Source organism: Nerophis lumbriciformis, linkage group LG05, assembly GCF_033978685.3.
Source record: "Nerophis lumbriciformis linkage group LG05, RoL_Nlum_v2.1, whole genome shotgun sequence".
Lineage (NCBI taxonomy): Eukaryota > Metazoa > Chordata > Actinopteri > Syngnathiformes > Syngnathidae > Nerophis > Nerophis lumbriciformis.
Genome location: NC_084552.2, coordinates 21,898,343 through 21,917,365, shown reverse-complemented (window position 1 = coordinate 21,917,365; position 19,023 = coordinate 21,898,343). Strand labels below are relative to the sequence as shown.

The 19,023-nt window shown below is 41.2% G+C and overlaps 1 protein-coding gene across 1 annotated transcript in view; it reads left to right on the top strand.

Moving 5' to 3' along the window:
- Nucleotides 1-4,999: 4,999 nt before the first annotated feature.
- The window catches only part of LOC133606785 (RELT-like protein 1), a 36,426-nt gene continuing 22,402 nt past the window's right edge, over nucleotides 5,000-19,023 (top strand). The window contains exons 1-2 of the mRNA XM_061961112.2: nucleotides 5,000-5,172; nucleotides 17,163-17,381. Coding sequence (XP_061817096.1) covers nucleotides 5,148-5,172; nucleotides 17,163-17,381 — 244 coding nt within the window. The 5' untranslated portion in view covers nucleotides 5,000-5,147. The remainder of the gene's footprint in view (nucleotides 5,173-17,162; nucleotides 17,382-19,023) is intronic.

The following is a 19,023-nucleotide window of genomic DNA, read 5'->3' as shown; positions in this document are numbered from 1 at the left end:
ACAGATTGTTTGGTAAACGTATAGCATGTTCTATATGTTATAGTTATTTGAATGACTCTTACCATAATATGTTACGTTAACACAGGCACGTGCACACATAGGGCCCTATGGGTGCTTGAGCCCCTGCCCTTTTTTGCCTCGTCTTAAAAAGTGCCCTCTGCCTGTGTGTGTGTGTTTTTTTTCCTTCTTTAAACAACATTAATAAATTCCTGTCAGGGATGTAAAAAAACTAAACAAAAAAAAACAGCGGTACAAAAACTCCACGTTTTCTTGTAATACCGGGTTGTTTGAGCCTGCCGCTTCCGCCAGAGAGAGAGAGAGAGGGCGAGTGAGTGAGTAAGTGAGAGGAGAGAGAGCCAAGTTACTGCGCCTCTGAGGAAACGTGACAGTGGAGCAACTTGAACCGGTGAGTTATGGTCTAGTCGCCGTCCACTTATTCAGCATCTAATATGGGTAATACTTCAGAAAAACGCTGTATTATTCTATTATTAAATGTGTCAGCTTCTGTTTTTGCTGGACGTCGGAGCACGGCGCATCAATTGAGCACGGCACATAATTTCCGCACAGAGCTGAGCAGTTCGTGCGGGACAGGAAGTAGTGTACAAAATACAAAATAAAACACCGGGTTAATTTTCTAAATAAAATGCACTGTGTTTACGGCGGATCACATTTCTCTCACAGTAGAGGTTTAGATATAAAGTTTATTGTGACTTTGCTATTACTGTGTGGGTTAACAAAATAATAATAATAATAATGATGATAACAATAATAATAAGAAGAAGAATGATAATGATAATAATAATAATAATTATTATTATTATTATTATTATTATTATTAATAATAATAATTTCAGCATTCTGGGGATATAAGATGTAGGTTATCTGTTAGGAATATTACCATCTGTATTTAAACTTGATTCATGTTGATTATGCCTGCAGCACAATGCCAAAAAAAGAAAGGATACAGAAAAGGAAGGAGAAGGAGCGCCAGGAAGCAGCTAAGGGTAGCAGACCTCTTAATGCATGGCTAAAACCAAGTACTAGCACCAGAATTCAAGAAAGACCACAGACCTCAGAAAGTGTCACACCTGAGAGAGAGGCAGATACCTTAGAACAGGGGTGCTCATTACGTCGATCGCGATCTACCGGTCGATCTCGGAGGGTGTCAGTCGATCACTAGCCAGGCATTAAAAAAATAGTCCTAAAAATGAGCGATCATAAATCTTCACTATGACGTCACTTTTGTCACTTGATTGACATTCACGGCACCCGAGGGTCTTCTGAGATGACGCTGGCTGCTGCCAGCTCATTAAAATTACAGACTGGAAGGCGAGAAACACTTTATTTCAACAGACTCTGGCGCCGTACCTGTCGTCAAAACTCCAAAGACCGACTGCACAGTTGCACAATAAAAGCTCTGCTTCATCCTGCCTGCGCTACCAAAATAAGAGTCTCAGAAAGCTGGCGTGCACAAGCTAGCAAGCTACGGAGTTAGCCGCCAATGTATTTCTTGTAAAGTGTATACAAAGGAGTACGGAAGCTGGACAAATAAGATGCCAAAAACCAACCACTTTCATGTGGTATTGGACAGAAAGGAGGACTTTTTTTCTCCTCCATTTGAAAATGCGGACGTTATCATCACCACTGTCTGATTCCAATCAATGCAAGTCATCAGAATCAGGTAATACACCAACTTATATTCTTGTCTTCATGAAAGAAAGGAATCTATATGTGTTAAACATGCTTGTATTATCTTTAACCACCTTTAAGTTGTTAACAATATTAACTATATGTGTTAAACATGCTTGTATTATCTTTAACCACCTTTAAGTTGTTAACAATATTAACTATATGTGTTAAACATGCTTGTTTTATCTTTAAACACCTTTAACTTGTTAACAATATTAACTATTTGTGTTAAACATGCTTGTATTATTTTTAACCACCTTTAACTTGTTAACAATATTAACTATATGTGTTAAACATGCTTGCATTATCTTTAAACACCTTTAACTTGTTAACAATATTAACTATATGTATTAAACATACTTGTATTATCATTAAACACCTTTAATGTATTAACAATATTAACTATATGTGTTAAACATGCTTGCATTATCATTAAACACCTTTAACTTGTTAACAAAAACATATATTTCATAAATAAGTAAATATAAATTATATATATGAATGAGGTAGATCCCCACGACTTGATCAATTGAAAAGTAGCTCGCCTGCAGAAAAAGTGTGAGCACCCCTGCCTTAGAAGCAACACTCGAGAGAGAGGAGGAGGAGAGTGTAGAAGCAACACCTGAGAGAAAATAGGCTTTAGATGCAACTCCTGACACAGAGGAAGCCATAGAAATCCCGGTAAATGTTGGAGAGGAAGAATCCACAAGAAGGGAGGCAGATGATACTACTGCAGAGGAAGCCATAGATGAGGGGGGAGTTGAAGGAGCTACACTCAGAGGCCTATGCACAGAAGAGAGGCTGTCTGACCTCCTTCTCCTCTCCATTGAAAAAGACGTAGTCATAAATCACCATAATGTGATCAACATCTACAGGGACATGGCCCCCAGAAGGTTGCTGCTTTAAGGCCCCCAGAAGGTTTGGCTACTGATTGTGCACTGATTTCACAGCATTTCATGGAAGCCCTGAATTTACATTGAGGAGCATATTTGGGTATGGGTGGCCTCCATCCTACAGACCTCTACTGGCCCCTGGTCCATATTTTTGGCTCTGTATTGCGTTTCAGTTTAGTCTGAGCATTAAGTGAGAAAGACCATAAGTTACAACTTGATGGTGTTTTCATCAAGTTAAGGGAAGAAGGACAGATTTTCACATTGACGTTTTTTCCATTTGGGTATTTATTTTTGTATTTTTTTCAAAGTTCATGTTGCACTGTTCAATGTTCAATATTAAAGTGCTTATATTTAACAATAAATAGCCTAATAATAAACCAGTGTTTTGTTGCTTTTCATGTCTTCCAAGCCTATGATAATGTGAATTAACTCATTATGACAATAATTTGTTGACACAAAAGAAATGGCAATCACTTTTACCTACAAAGGACACACAGCTAAGTAGTTAGCTTCCTATTAGCAAATTTAATTTTACATTAATTTCCATATTGTGTAAAGGACCAAAAAAAAATTTCCTGCCCTTTTCTGACTTTGAGCCCCTGCCCCTCTATAATCATGTGCACGTCCCTGCGTTAACATACCAGGCACGTTCTCAGTTGGTTATTTATGCGTCATATAACGTACACTTATTCAGCCTGTTGTTCACTATTCTTATTTATTTTAAATTGCCTTTCAAATGTTTATTCTTGGTGTTGGGGTTTATCAAATAAATTTCCCCCAAAAATGCGACTTATATATGTTTTTTTCCTTCTTTATTATGCATTTTCGGCCGGTGCGACGTATACTCCGGAGCGACGTATAGTCCGAAAAATACGGTAAATAATGATAAATGATTTTTTTTTTTTTTTTTTCAAGGCCCCGCCTTCTGAAATACATCTCTTATCGAGAAGTCCCAGATCCTTGTGTTGGAGCTCAGCGAACTACAAGGATCTGGCGAGAGTCAGGATAGCTGAGCCCCTGCCCTTAAAGGGGAACATTATCACCAGACCTATGTAAGCGTCAATATATACCTTGATGTTGCAGAAAAAAGACCATATTTTTTTTAACCGATTTCCGAACTCTAAATGGGTGAATTTTGGCGAATTAAACGCCTTTCTATTATTCGCTCTCGGAGCGATGACGTCACGTTGTGACGTCACATCGGGAAGCAATCCGCCATTTTCTCAAACACATTACAAACACCTAGTCAAATCAGGTCTGTTATTTTCCGTTTTTTTCGACTGTTTTCCGTACCTTGGAGACATCATGCCTCGTCGGTGTGTTGTCGGAGGGTGTAACAACACGAACAGGGACGGATTCAAGTTGCACCAGTGGCCCAAAGATGTGAAAGTGGCAAGAAATTGGACGTTTGTTCCGCACACTTTACCGACGAAAGCTATGCTACGACAGAGATGGCAAGAATGTGTGGATATCCTGCGACACTCAAAGCAGATGCATTTCCAACGATAAAGTCAAAGAAATCTGCCGCCAGACCCCCATTGAATCTGCCGGAGTGTGTGAGCAATTCAGGGACAAAGGACCTCGGTAGCACGGCAAGCAATGGCGGCAGTTTGTTACCGCAGACGAGCCAGCTAAACCCCCTGGATGTCTTGGCTCACACCGTCCCTTATGCCACCGAAAATGATCAAGAGAAGAATATCGAGCTTCCCTGGCCTGCTGACATGAGGGTATGTCTACAGAATATATTAATTGATGAAAATTGGGCTGTCTGCACTCTCAAAGTGCATGTTGTTGCCAAATGTATTTCATATGCTGTAAACCTAGTTCATAGTTGTTAGTTTCCTTTAATGCCAAACAAACACATACCAATCGTTGGTTAGAAGGCGATCGCCGAATTCGTCCTCGCTTTCTCCCGTGTCGCTGGCTGTCATGTCGTTTTCGTCGGTTTCGCTTGCATACGGTTCAAACCGATATGGCTCAATAGTTTCAGTTTCTTCTTCAATTTTGTTTTCGCTAACTGTCTCCACACTACAACCATCCGTTTCAATACATGCGTAATCTGTTGAATCGCTTAAACCGCTGAAATCCGAGTCTGAATCCGAGCTAATGTCGCTATAGCTTGCTGTTCTATGCGCCATGTTTGTTTGTGTTGGCATCACTATGTGACGTCACAGGAAAATGGACGGGTGTATATAACCATGGTTAAAATCAGGCACTTTGAAGCTTTTTTTAGGGATATTGCGTGATGGGTAACATTTTGAAAAAAACTTCTAAAAAATAAAATAAGCCACTGGGAACTGATTTTTAATGGTTTTAACCCTTCTGAAATTGTGATAATGTTCCCCTTTAACGCTTTCACGTATTAAAAGGGGACTGTGCTGGCTAAGAGGTGCCTGTCCCTTTAAGAGCAAGGCGTGTCCGTTTGCTGGAGAATCAGGAAGTACGTTGACGTTACGGCGGAGAAGCCCCTCCTCAAGCTCGAATGTGCGTGTGACCGCGGCGCTCCTTCGCTCGGCTGCCAGAATCATCGCCAGCTTCCCCGGCCAGCTGTCGCCGCATCCACTCATGGACGACCCAGCGGTGGTTACGGGTAAGGTGACTTAGGCGGAGCGCGTAGTGTCTATAGCGATGGCCGCCTGCCCCCCCCCCCGCCTCTCCTCTGCCCCGCTGGCTGGTGGCGCATCGTGGCGCAGGCAAGGCAGAACGTCCTGTCTGAAAAGAAGTTCCTTTTGCAGGTTACTCTCAAAGTTAGTATTAGCAGGTTTGTCAGGTTCACTGGCAGCCTTTCTAAGAACTAAAATACCCGTGACGTGCAACTTTTACTTTCAGTCGTCCTGCTTTTCGTTGCAACTGAGAACTATTTCGGCATTGGGAAAAAAAGGGAGGTAGTTAATTTAAGGCCTTTACAAAGCTTGAGTTTAAAAAAAAAAAGGAGGGTTTTTCCCGTGTTGCTGATGTTGAACTTTCAGGGTTAGGTCAGAAGGTCTTTATCATGATCTCTGAGGGCTTTTGCAACATTTGTCAAAACATAAGATAAGTCTGCATGTACTTGGTACGCACTTTGGTATAAAATAGAAAGTACTTTATTGATCCATGGGAGGAGGGGAATTCAGCACCACAGTTCGCTCACAATGAACAATAAACACTTAGGTCAGAGGTCGGGAACCTTTTTGGGTGAGAGAGCCATGAAAGCCAAATATTTTAAAATGTATTTCCGTAATATTCTTTAACACTGAATACAACTAAATGCGTGCATTTTTAAGTAAGACCAACATTTTTAGAGTACCGTATTTTTCGGACTATAAGTCACAGTTTTTTTTCATAGTTAGGTTTCATAGGGGTGCGACTTATACTCAGGAGCGACTTATGTGTGAAATTAACACATTACCGTAAAATATCAAATAATATTATTTAGCTCATTCACATAAGAGACTAGACGTATAAGATTTCATGGGATTTAGCGATTAGGAGTGACAGATTGTTTGGTAAACGTATAGCATGTTCTATATGTTATATTTATTTGAAAGACTCTTACCATATGTTACGTTAACATAGCAGGCACGTTCTCAGTTTATTTATGCGTCATATAACGTACACTTATTCAGCCTGTTGTTCACTATTCTTTATTTATTTCAAATTGCCTTTCAATTGTGTATTCTTGGTGTTGGGTTTTATCAAATAAATTCCCCCCAAAAATGCGACTTATACTCCAGTGCGACTGATACATGTTTTTTTCCTTCTTTATTATGCATTTTTGGCCGGTGCGACTTATACTCCTTATACTTTTTAATAACAGTTATTCTGAAGGTAACCAATAATAAATAAAATGCTTTTTACCACTAATGTGACTTCTGGTGCTGCATGGTTTTGCTGATGGCTTTGTAGTCTGATTGATACATGGTTATTTTTAACACTGTGATTACCAGCGGAATTATTCATTACTTATCGTGTTAAGCAATGTCAGCTAGGATTTATCTGAGAGCCAGAAGCAGTCATCAAAAGAGCCACATCTGGCTCTAGAGCCATAGGTTCCCGACCCCTGACTTAGGTATTTTTTACATGTCCATCCATCCATTTCCTACCGCTTGTCCCTTTCGGGGTCGCGGGGGGTGCTGGAGCCTATCTCAGCTGCATTCGGGCGGAAGGCGGCGTACACCCTGGACAAGTCGCCACCTCATCGCAGGGCCAACACAGACAGACAGACAACATTCACACTCACATTCACACACGAGGGTCATGTTAGTGTTGCCAATCAACCTATCCCCAGGTGCATGTCTTTGGAGGTGGGAGGAAGCCGGAGTACCTGGAGGGAACCCACGCAGTCACAGGGAGAACATGCAAACTCCACACAGAAAGATCCCGAGCCCGGGATTGAACTCAGGACCTTCGTATTGTGAGGCAGACGCACTAACCCCTGTGTCGTGTATATTTTTTACATGTGAATAATATAAATACAGTCTATTACACAGCATTATTCACATGTGAATAATACAAACCCCGTTTCCATATGAGTTGGGAAATTGTGTTCGATGTAAATATAAACGGAATGCAATGATTTGCAAATCCTTTTCAACCCATATTCAATTGAATGCACTACAAAGACAAGATATTTGATGTTCAAACTCATAAACTTTATTTTTTTTTTGCAAATAATAATTAACTTAGAATTTCATGGCTGCAACACGTGCCAAAGTAGTTGGGAAAGGGCATGTTCACCACTGTGTTACATCACCTTTTCTTTTAACACTCAAACGATTGGGAACTGATGAAACTAATTGTTGGAGCTTTGAAAGTGGAATTCTTTCACATTCTTGTTTTATGTAGAGCTTCAGTCGTTCAACAGTCCGGGGTCTACGCTGTCGTATTTTACGCTTCATAATGCGCCACACATTTTCGATGGTAGACAGGTCTGGACTGCAGGCGAGCCAGGAAAGTACCCGCACTCTTTTTTTTACGAAGCCACGCTGTTGTAACACGTGCTGAATATGGCTTGGCATTGTCTTGCTGAAATAAGCAGGGGCGTCCATGAAAAAGACGGCACTTAGATGGCAGCATATGTTGTTCCAAAACCTTTATGTACCTTTCAGCATTAATGGTGCCTTCACAGACGTGTAAGTTACCCATGCCTTGGGCACTAATGCACCCCCATACCATCACAGATGCTGGCTTTTGAACTTTGCGTCGATAACAGTCTGGATGGTTCTTTTCCTCTTTGGTTGAATATTTCCATAAACAATTTGAAATGTGGACTCGTCAGACCACAGAACACATTTCCACTTTGCATGAGTCCATCTTAGATGATCTCGGGCCCAGAGAAGCCGGTGGCGTTTCTGGATGTTGTTGATAAATGGCTTTTGCTTTGCATAGTAGAGCTTTAACTTGCACTTACAGATGTAGCGACCAACTGTATTTAGTGACAGTGGTTTTCTGAAGTGTTCCTGAGCCCATGTGGTGATATCCTTTAGAGATTGATGTCGGTTTTTGATACAGTGCCGTCTGAGGGATCGAAGGTCACGGTCATTCAATGTTGGTTTCCGGCCATGCCGCTTACGTGGAGTGATTTCTCCAGATTCTCTGAACCTTTTGATGATATTATGGACCGTAGATGTTAAAATCCCTAAATTTCTTGCAATTTCACGCAGTTGTGGACAAAGGGGTGTACCTCGCCCATCCTTTCTTGTGATAGCATTTTTTGGGAAGCTGTCTTTATACCCAATCATGGCACCCACCTGTTCCCAATTAGCCTACACACCTCTGGGATGTTCCAAATAAGTTTGATGAGCATTCCTCAACTTTATCAGTATTTATTGCCACTTTTCCCAACTTCTTTGTCACGTGTTGCTGGCATCAAATTCTAAAGTTAATGATTATTTGCAAAAAATGTTGTCTTTGTCAACTGAATATGGGTTGAAAATGATTCGCAAATCATTGTATTCCGTTTATATTTACATCTAACACAATTTCCCAACTCATATGGAAACGGGGTTTGTATAAATACAGTCTATTATACAGCATTATTCACATGTGAATAATATAAATACAGTCTATTATACACTGTATAATAGACTGTATTTATATTATTCACATGTGAATAATGCTGTATAATAGACTGTATTTATATTATTCACATGTGAATAATGCTGTATAATAGACTGTATTTATATTATTCACATGTGAATAATGCTGTAACAGCATTATTCACATGTGAATAATATAAATACAGTCTATTATACAGCATTATTCACATGTGAATAATATAAATACAGTCTATTATACATTCAAGTACAGTATCTGTAGTAGTAAATACACATGCATAAACTACGAACATAATAGTATGGTTATGGTAATGGACAATTTGGCACGTCGCATAGTTACCATGTCTCATAATTCGGTTGGTAGAGTGGCTGTGCCAGCAACTTGAGGGTTCCGAGTTCGATTCCCGCCTCCACCATCCTAGTCACTGCCGTTGTGTCATTGGGCAAGGCACTTTATCCGCCTGCTCCAAGTGCCACCCACACTGGTTTAAATGTAACTTAGATATTGGGTTTCACTATGTAAAGCGCTTTGATTCACTTCACTACATGTCCGAAAAGAAGCAGGAAGAAGCAGAGTTTATTTCATTCGACCCATTTTCCGTTTAGTAATTTCTAATACATTTCCAATACATAAAGTTAAAGTTAAAGTACCACTGACAGTCACACTCACTAGGTGTGGTGAAATTACCCTCTGCATTTGACCCCTCCCCTTGTTCCACCCCCTGGGAGGTGAGGGGAGCAGTGAGCAGCAGCGATGGCCGCGCCCGGGAATAATGTTTTGGGTGATTTTAACCCCCAATACCAACCCTTGATACTGAGTGCCAAGCAGGGAGGTAATGGGTCCCATTTTTAAGGTCTTTGGTATGACTCGGCCGGGGTTTGAACTTGCGACCTACCGATTTCAGGGCGGACACTCTTAACCACAAGGCCACTGAGCAGGTTTATATATTTAGCTTTATTAATAATTGATGTATTTCTTGCCACCTTGCGTTGCATATTTTTTATGAGATTTCCAGTTCATTTCATCATCAATTATTACACTGAGAAATTGGATTTATTTTACCCTGTCAATTTCTACGTTGTCTGTGTGTATTTGCATGTAACTTTCTCTTGTACTCTTCCCAAAAAGTACTATTTTAGTTTTAATGAGATTCCAAGATAGTCTCTTTGTGTCAAACCACCTCTTTAATTTGTTAATTTCTTTTATTTTTTATTACCTTCTGTGAGTTCTCTCCTAAATAGTGTTAACTTTTAAAGGTGCCATATGTAGTAATGTGGCCAGGAATGGTACTGCGATCATGGTCAAAATTCTGTAGTCCCCTCCCACTCTCCATGACTGAGGTTGCCAGATACGCAGCCGAATCCCAATCCTACTCCAAGGAACTTCAAATGGCAATCGACGAGTCCTACGCTGTAGGTTTCTCTTGTTTATGCTTCTTGCAAGATGGTTTACTAAGTAATTATGCCACATTTTACTAATGTTGACTAGCCAAATGTATTTGTAAATACATATATTTGTATTTTCATCGGGAGTCGGGACAGATTGTTGGCATTACTCTGTTAAAATGTCTAGTTTGACCGCACGGACCACCATCGAAATAATTATATAAAATAATATATTATATATCGCATAGGCCTACTTTGATGGTAAGCCAAGGCCAACACTAAAATTACAGCCACATTTCGTTCAGCATAACTCCATGTTGCATCCAACCTTATACACTACATTCTCTTCCATGTACGCACATCACCATCTTTCAGTGCAGAGTGCAATTCTATGAGCCAATCCACGTTACGCAAAAACCACAATACGCATAAATCATACAGCCTACTACCATGTCAATAATACACAAAGTAGAAAATCATTGCATGTAATGCATTATATTGTGACAAGCAAATACCACCCCATATGTGCCTGTTGCACATACAGTACCAGAAACCGCAATTAGCCATGCTAATGTTGGAACACATTTCCTCAGCGTATCGGCATATTGAGAACGAAATAGGCACCGACACTACCCATATCCACATAGGTTTTATTTGTCGAAAATATATGTTGCCCTGTCAGTTGGATGACATGTCGACATACAGGCTAACATATATTTCCCCCGTTAGCCTGTATGTCGATGTGTCATTGACCGGGCCAGCAAGCTATGCATTCGTTGCACAAACATACTAGCTTTAGACTGTATTGAACAATATAGTTTACATACAAAATGTCCATTTCCATTTATTACAAGATTGTTGTTACCCAAAGTATATTAAGTGGGATTTTTCAGAAAAACAAATATATACAGTAACACAAAAACAACCTGTCTATGTGATCAATATAGGTGTATAAATAATAATATAGTGTTAAATAAAATGAGTCCCTTGGGCACCAAACTGAAAATAATACAGCTCTCCAAAAAGTGCACTTCTGCTGCTATTGGAACATACTAACTACACACACTATGACACTAAAAACACCACAGTCATCAATCAACAATTCTTCTTCCCTTACATGCGAGCGAAGCCTGGCAATAATTGCATATTGCCTGTTCTGCCCTCACTATACGTGTTGAGGTTATACAGCTTGGCAGACAGCTAACAAACAATCCAAGATGTCTAATAACGTTCCAAAGCAGATTAATCCATTCAGGCTCTTTATTGTTGTTGATCTTGCTTTGTCTTTTCCTATCTTTACTTTTGTCTTGCACTGGACTGTTATTTTTTTTTTTTTTAATTGAAATACACACAATGACAAATGTATAAGCTATGTGATTCAATTAAGATACTGAAATGCAATACACAATATGTAAATATTAGCTTCACACAAATATACAGTACTATCATCAAACAAATACTTCTGAGTGTTGAAACTATTTCGATGGTGGAAATACACGACTGGCAGCCATTTTAAGTCCTCAAAACATCCGTTCGTTTTTCAATAGACATCTTACTATCAAATTGAAACACTTTCCACTTTAATATTGAGTTATATAAACAAGTTAAACAGTTTACTTACAGACTTATCTTTTCCAAGGCATGTAGGAGCTAACACAACTTGTCTACTTCTCAATTGTCTCATGAACTGAACTGACTCGTCAACCCGGAAGTGCCCAAACTAATGACGCGTAGTATTTTCATATCGCCACAAGGTGTCAGTAAGAGTCTACAATCAAATGGGCATAACATTGCGTCCCACAGGGCAATTCCTGTGGGAAGGGATTCGTTCTCAGGGATTCGAATAAAGAACCAACTCTTTTTCTTTACTATAGTGGTCTCGATAACAAGTACCGTATTTTCCGCACTATAAGGCGCACCGGATTATTAGCCGCACCTTCAATGAATTACATATTTCATAACTTTGTCCACCAATAAGCCGCCCCGGACTATAAGCCGCGCCTACGCTGCGCTAAAGGGAATGTCAAAAAAACAGTCAGATAGGTCAGTCAAACTTTAATAATATATTAAAAACCAGCGTTCTAACAACTCTGTTCACTCCCAAAATGTACGCAAATGTGCAATCACAAACATAGTAAAATTCAAAATAGTGCAGAGCAATAGCAACATAATGTTGCTCGAACGTTAATGTCACAACACACAAAATAAACATAGCGCTCACTTTCTGAAGTTATTCTTCATTCGTAAATCCTTCGTCTTCGGTGTCCGAAGTGAAAAGTTGGGCAAATTTACGATCCACTGGCAGATGTTGGCGTCGTCTGGCGCTGCCTCCTCGTCTTAGTGAAGGTGTGTTCGCCTTCTGTCTTCCATTGTTCCCACGCAGTTAGCAGTCTAGCTTCGAATGCCCTGTTGACACCAATATCTAGCGGCTGGAGGTCTTTTGTCAATCCACCCGGAATGACGGCGAGTATTGAATTAAGCGCGTAAGCGTGTCTCTCAATGTGCTGTTATGAGCTAGCAAATATAACAACTACACTACCCAGCATGCAACGATAGTTACGAGCATGCGCGGTAGCCCTGAGAAGTTCCCACGCAGTTAGCAGTCTAGCTTCGAATGCCCTGTTGACACCAATATCTAGCGGCTGGAGGTCTTTTGTCAATCCACCCGGAATGACGGCGAGTATTGAATTAAGCGCGTAAGCGTGTCTCTCAATGTGCTGTTATGAGCTAGCAAATATAACAACTACACTACCCAGCATGCAACGATAGTTACGAGCATGCGCGGTAGCCCTGAGAAGCGTTGTTGTATGCTGGGAGTTCGAATGTGGTTATGAGCACGCTGTGAGAAAACGTTGAGAACTCAGTTAACACGCCTCGTCTGCATTATTTATAATTAGACAGACAACACACTTAATAGGAGCCATTTTGGGGTCTTTACATAAACACACAAATGGAAATGAAACGTCACATATCCCAGCATGCACCGCGCGCTTCTTCTACGGGGAAAAAAGATGGCGGCTGTTTACCGTAGTTGCGAGACCTAAACTTTATGAAAATGAATCTTAATATTTATCCATATATAAAGCGCACCGGGTTATAAGGCGCACTGTCAGCTTTTGAGAAAGTTTGTGGTTTTTAGGTGCGCCTTATAGTGCGGAAAATACGGTACTGGTTCTCAAAAAGGGATTTGAGTCCGAGGACTCGGTTCTTTTCTTATCGAACAACCGGGAAAACCGGTTTCGAGCATCAACCCTACTTATAAGTCATACCAAAGACTATAAAATGGGACCCATTACCTCCCTGCTTGGCACTCCGCATCAAGGGTTGGAATTGGGGGTTAAATCACCAAAAATGATTCCCGGGCGAGGCCACCGCTGCTGCCCACTGCTCCCCTCATCTCCCAGGGGGTGATCAAGGGTGATGGGTCAAATGCAGAGAATAATTTTGCCACACCTAGTGTGTGTGTGACAATCATTGGTACTTTAACTTTAACTTTTAACTTTATATCTGTCAGTAAACTCGCCATGGAAGCGCTAAAACATACCGGTATAGTGAGTTTACATTATTCACCCAAGGAACTTTAGTTGTTAGAGTTACGGTCAGACGTTTTTTCACGGGACACATTTCCGGTGTTGTTGTTTCCGGATGAGGAAATGCTGCTCCGTTATTGATTTAAATAAAGTCTGTATGTCATTAAAACAGTTAGCTCCATCTTTTGACACTTCTTCCACTCCCGTCCTTGCACGCTACACCGCTACAACAAAGATGACGGGGAGAAGGAGCCACGTAAATAAGACCGCCCACAAAACGACGCACCCGGAAGCGACTGTCAGAGAGCGGCTTGGAGATAATAAAACATTATTTATGCAATATTTTGACCAAAGAACCACCATTACATGTTATGTAGACCACAAGGAAGTGTTTTACATTTACAAAAAAAAATAAATAATATTACTTCTAAAATGCGCCCTATAATTCAGTGCGCCTTATATATGAAAAAGGATTAAAAAATAGACCATTCACCGGCAGTGCGCCTTTTAATCCGGTGCATCCTATGGTCCGGAAAATACGGTAGTCTGACACACAGAGGGAGAAAGGACAAAGCATAGCAGAGACAGGATTTCCAAAGATTTTCCTTACAATTTAGTAATTTCTGTGTCCTTTTTGTTGTTATTTTAACACTGGTCTGTGTCTATGGTCTGTTTAGCATTCACATTTAAAGATGACGTGAACTCAATCACTCCAGAGTTCGCCAGCAAGTGGACCAAAAGCGAAGTGTTTTGTGTGATCGCAGGCTTTTAGGCCAACGCAAGATCCTTGTGCTCGGAGTGTTTCTTGGTGATAAGAAAATGATCAGATAGCTTTACGTCATCTTTGTGAACTCGCTGCACTTTGACACTATTCGCCCACTGGGGGGGCTCAAGCACGGTCAAACTGCTTCTTATTAGATCAGGAAGGCAAGTGGGACAGCTCCGCATACTTGTCGATGACACAGCGGTCATGGGAGGGTTACTCAGCAAACTATTGTGCAAATCTAATTTGACTTCACGGAATCGCACACATTTTTCAGTGGTGTTTTTATGTGTAGGAATGTAACGATATTTATATTTCATATCAAGGTTAATTTTACCATAATGATCACAGTACTCATTATCTTCTCGGTATTGTTGAATTTGTTTCATAAAGTACTTTTACACACACTGAAATATTTTACCCAAGTTTTATTTAAAACATTAAATAAATTAGACACATAATACACTTGTTTTTTTAATAAATAAAGGGCAAAACGAGTGTTGCAGGTCGGGTTTATGTGACGTCACACGTGTTCACTTCCTGTTATAGACACCTCCGTGTCATATTCCTCTGAGTATAGAGTGAGCACCCTGTTGTAAGAGAGCATTGTGCAAAATTGTGCAAAATTTAATAGTTTAGTTGCTCAGACAGCATTTTTTAATACAAGTTTAGATTGGGGTATGTCGTTTCCTGATGGGGAAAGATGTGCTTCTGAAGTAAAATGATCAGTACAGTGTTTCCCACAGGGCATGCATCTATTTGTGGTGGTGTGGTTGGGGGGTGGCGGCGGCAGCGGCGATGACAAAGAAGAACGCGGAGTTGGAATATAATTACAACATTTTATGTACATATTTATATACAGATTTGAACAATTAGTGATTCACTGAAATATATGTATTAATTGTGGTTCTTACAAAACATATATCTTATAAAATATAAAAGCTAAAATGTCTCTTAAAGCTCTGCCCCTTTAATTAGTGAATACTAAATAATTTAACTTTAGCCTACTACTACAACCATATTATTTACCAGCAACATGAAGTGAAACAGAGGCAGAGGTGTCCTGCCACAGTCAGTCAACCTCCTCCTCCTCCTGCTGCTGCTGCTGAACAGGTCGCACCTGTGGTCCGGACTGTAGGCCTACCTCCTCTCCAAGTCGAGCTCTTTTCGGCCGTTGAAAATATTTTTCTATACTCATCTGTGTGAAGGAGTGAACATCCAACATTAGAATTTATTACTAACGAGCAGAACCGCTCTATGTACAGTGCCGTCTAACCTTAAGCGGCAGCAGCTCAACACATGCAGGGTTCAACGTTAAGGTTTTTTTCTACTTGCCCGACTTCTCAAATCTACTTGCCCCAATATTTTTACTTGTCCTGCCTAGGTTTTTTTCTGGCTGTGTAGTGCTCATGGCTTATATCTTACTAAAATTCTTCCCGTTGACTATTTACAACACTACACAGTATTTATTATTATTATTATTATTATTATTATTATCTATAATTACATTTAAATGGCATTGCATACATGTAAAATTAAATGCTATTTCACATTATTTGACCAGTAGCAGTTACACCCATCTGAACAGGTCAGCCACCTGTTTAAAGCCCGATCACAGTTGAAATCTTGAAATGAAGGGCCTTTTAAAGAATGGCCAAAACATTAACCTGGACAACATTTTAACAGCTGGTTGGCTCAGATTTTATTATTTTCATTGCATTCACATGCTACAGTGGACAATTTAGCTTCAGTCCATGTGTGTTTATTGACAACAGGGTTATAACCTGGACACGTTAGCTCGTCGGTATGAAAACACGTGACTGTTACTACGTGCATGAAGCAGCGTCAGGCTGCTCACCGTCAGTGAAACGCTCGGTGAAATCGCGGATTAACGTTAAATATATGACGAGCCGCGAGCGATGCAGCTATAACCTATCTACCTATATTACCCTCGTATTTTGATCCCGTCCGTCCGTCCGTCCCTCTTCTTCTTCTTCTTCTTCTTCTTCTTCTTCTTCTGGCCCACCAGGTGAATTAAGTGCTATTGGCGGAGTTACAATGCATAGTAGGCTACCGCCACCTACTGCACCGGAGTTGTAACTACAAGCAACATTCACAGACAGTCCCATTGCTTTTATGAGCGAGTCAAAAGCCGAAAAATCCATTTGTGGCGGACGTAATTCTTTCGTGGCGGGCCGCCACAAATAAATGAATGTGTGGGAAACACTGCAGTATCACCGGTACTTGAGTTTGTCAAAGTGCAGTCATCAATCACAGTTTTACAATCATTTTTATATGAAACAGTCATCATAACCATAGGGAGTTTTACCGCGGTTTAGCATTAATATTGCTTGGGTTCAATCCCGGGCTCGGGATCTTTCTGTGTGGAGTTTGCATGTCCTCCCCGTGACTGCGTGGGTTCCCTCCGGGTACTCCGGCTTCCTCCCACTTCCAAAGACATGCACCTGGGGATAAGTTGATTGGCAACACTAAAAAAAAAAAAAAAAATTGGCCCTAGTGTGTGGATGTGAGTGTGAATGTTGTCTGTCTATCTGTGTTGGCCCTGCGATGAGGTGGCGACTTGTCCAGGGTGTACCCCGCCTTCCGCCCGATTGTAGCTGAGATAGGCTCCAGCGCCCCCCGCGACCCCAAAGGGAATAAGCGGTAGAAAATGGATGGATGGATGGATTGTTTGTTACATTCTTTCTTTATATGTTGTGCTGGACTCCCATAAGTCACTGTAACCTTTCACCTTTCAACCATATTGTCTCCCCTGGTTACCGTTCAAGGACGTTGCAGTGGCATTCCCCTCCTGTGTTGTCGTTCTCTCTCTGAACTACTTCCGCTCTCTTTGTCTGTCCTCTAGCGGGTCAGACGACTGTCACCGGGAAAGGAGGGGCAGGTGGAGGAGCGGTCAACCCGGACTACACGGCCTTTGTGCTGGTGCCCGTCTTCTTCCTCCTGGGCTTGCTGGGGGTGGTCATCTGCCACGTGCTGAAGAGGAAGGGCTACCGGTGTACCACTGAGGCGCAGGATGAGGAGGAGGCATGCGAAGAAGTGGACAAGGATCTGGAGCTGGGAGGAGGTAAGGAATTTAACTTTTAAAGGGGAACATTATCACAATTTCAGAAGGGTTAAAACCATTAAAAATCAGTTCCCAGTGGCTTATTTTATTTTTTGAAGTTTTTTTCAAAATTTCATCACGCCATATCCCTAAAAAAAGCTTAAGTGCCTGATTTTAACCATCGTTATATACACCCGTCCATTTTCCTGTGACGTCACATAGTGATGCCAATACAAACAAACATGGCGGATGGACAGCAAGGTATAGCGACATTAGCTCGGATTCAGACTCGGATTTCAGCGGCTTAAGCGAAATTGAAGAAGAAACTGAAGCTATTGAGCCATATCGGTTTGAACCGTATGCAAGCGAAACCGACAAACGACACGACAGCCAGCGACACGGGAGAAAGCGAGGACGAATTCGGCGATCGCCTTCTAACCAACGATTGGTATGTGTTTGTTTTTAAGTGTTGTAATGTTTTTAAGCTAAATTATTGGTAAACGTATAATAATTTACGTAAAACCGCGAGTAATGAATAAAGTTTTCATCAATTAATATATTCTGTAGACATACCCTCATCCGCTCTCTTTTCCTGAAAGCTGATCTGTCCAGTTTTGGAGTTGATGTCAGCAGGCCAGGGAAGCTAGGGTCGATATTCTTCTCTTGATCATCTTCGGTGGCTTAAGGGACGGTAGAAGCGGTGTGAGCCAAGACATACAGGGGGTTTAGCTCGCTCGTCTGCGGGAACAAACTGCCGCCATTGCTTGTCGTGCTACCGAGGTCCTTTGTCCCTGAATTGCTCACACACTCCGGCAGATTCAATGGGGGTCTGGCGGCAGATTTCTTTGACTTTATCGTTGGAAATGCATCTGCTTTGAGTGTCGCAGGACATCCACACATTCTTGCCATCTCTGTCGTAGCATAGCTTTCGTCGGTAAAGTGTTTCGGAACAAACGACTGACCATTTTCGTCGGCTTTCCCCACACCCTCGTATTTTGAACAACATTCGTCCAATTTCCTGCCACTTTCGCATCTTTGGGCCACTGGTGCAACTTGAATCCGTCCCTGTTCGTGTTGTTACACTCTCCGACAACACACCGATGAGGCATGATGTCTCCAAGGTACGGAAAACAGTCGAAAAAACGGAAAATAACAGAGCTGATTTGATTCGGTGTTTGTAATGTGTTTGAGAAAATGGCGTATTGTGACGTCATCGCTCCGAGAGCGAATAATAGAAAGGCGTTTAATTCGCCAAAATTCACCCATTTATAGTTCGGAAATCGGTTAAAAAAATATATGGTCTTTTTCCTGCAACATCAAGGTATATATTGACGCGTACATAGGTCTGGTGATAATGTTCCCCTTTAACACTTATGAGGTACATTCACGCTTGACCCGTTTGGTTCCACTTAAAGGAACGCTGGTACGGGTCAAGTGGGAACGTTATATTCCGAACATTGGGGTGCACCAAACAAGTGTATGCAAGTGAACTCTTGTGCAATTTGGTCCTCTTGGGCTCAAATCAGACGCTGCACAAGGACCAGAGACACACACCAATGTTAAAGGGGTCCTGGACTTTTTTAGATTTATGCTTATTGTTCACAATCCTTATGAGAGACAAGAACAGGTACTACACGAGAGGGAGTTCCTCAGACCTCGTCCC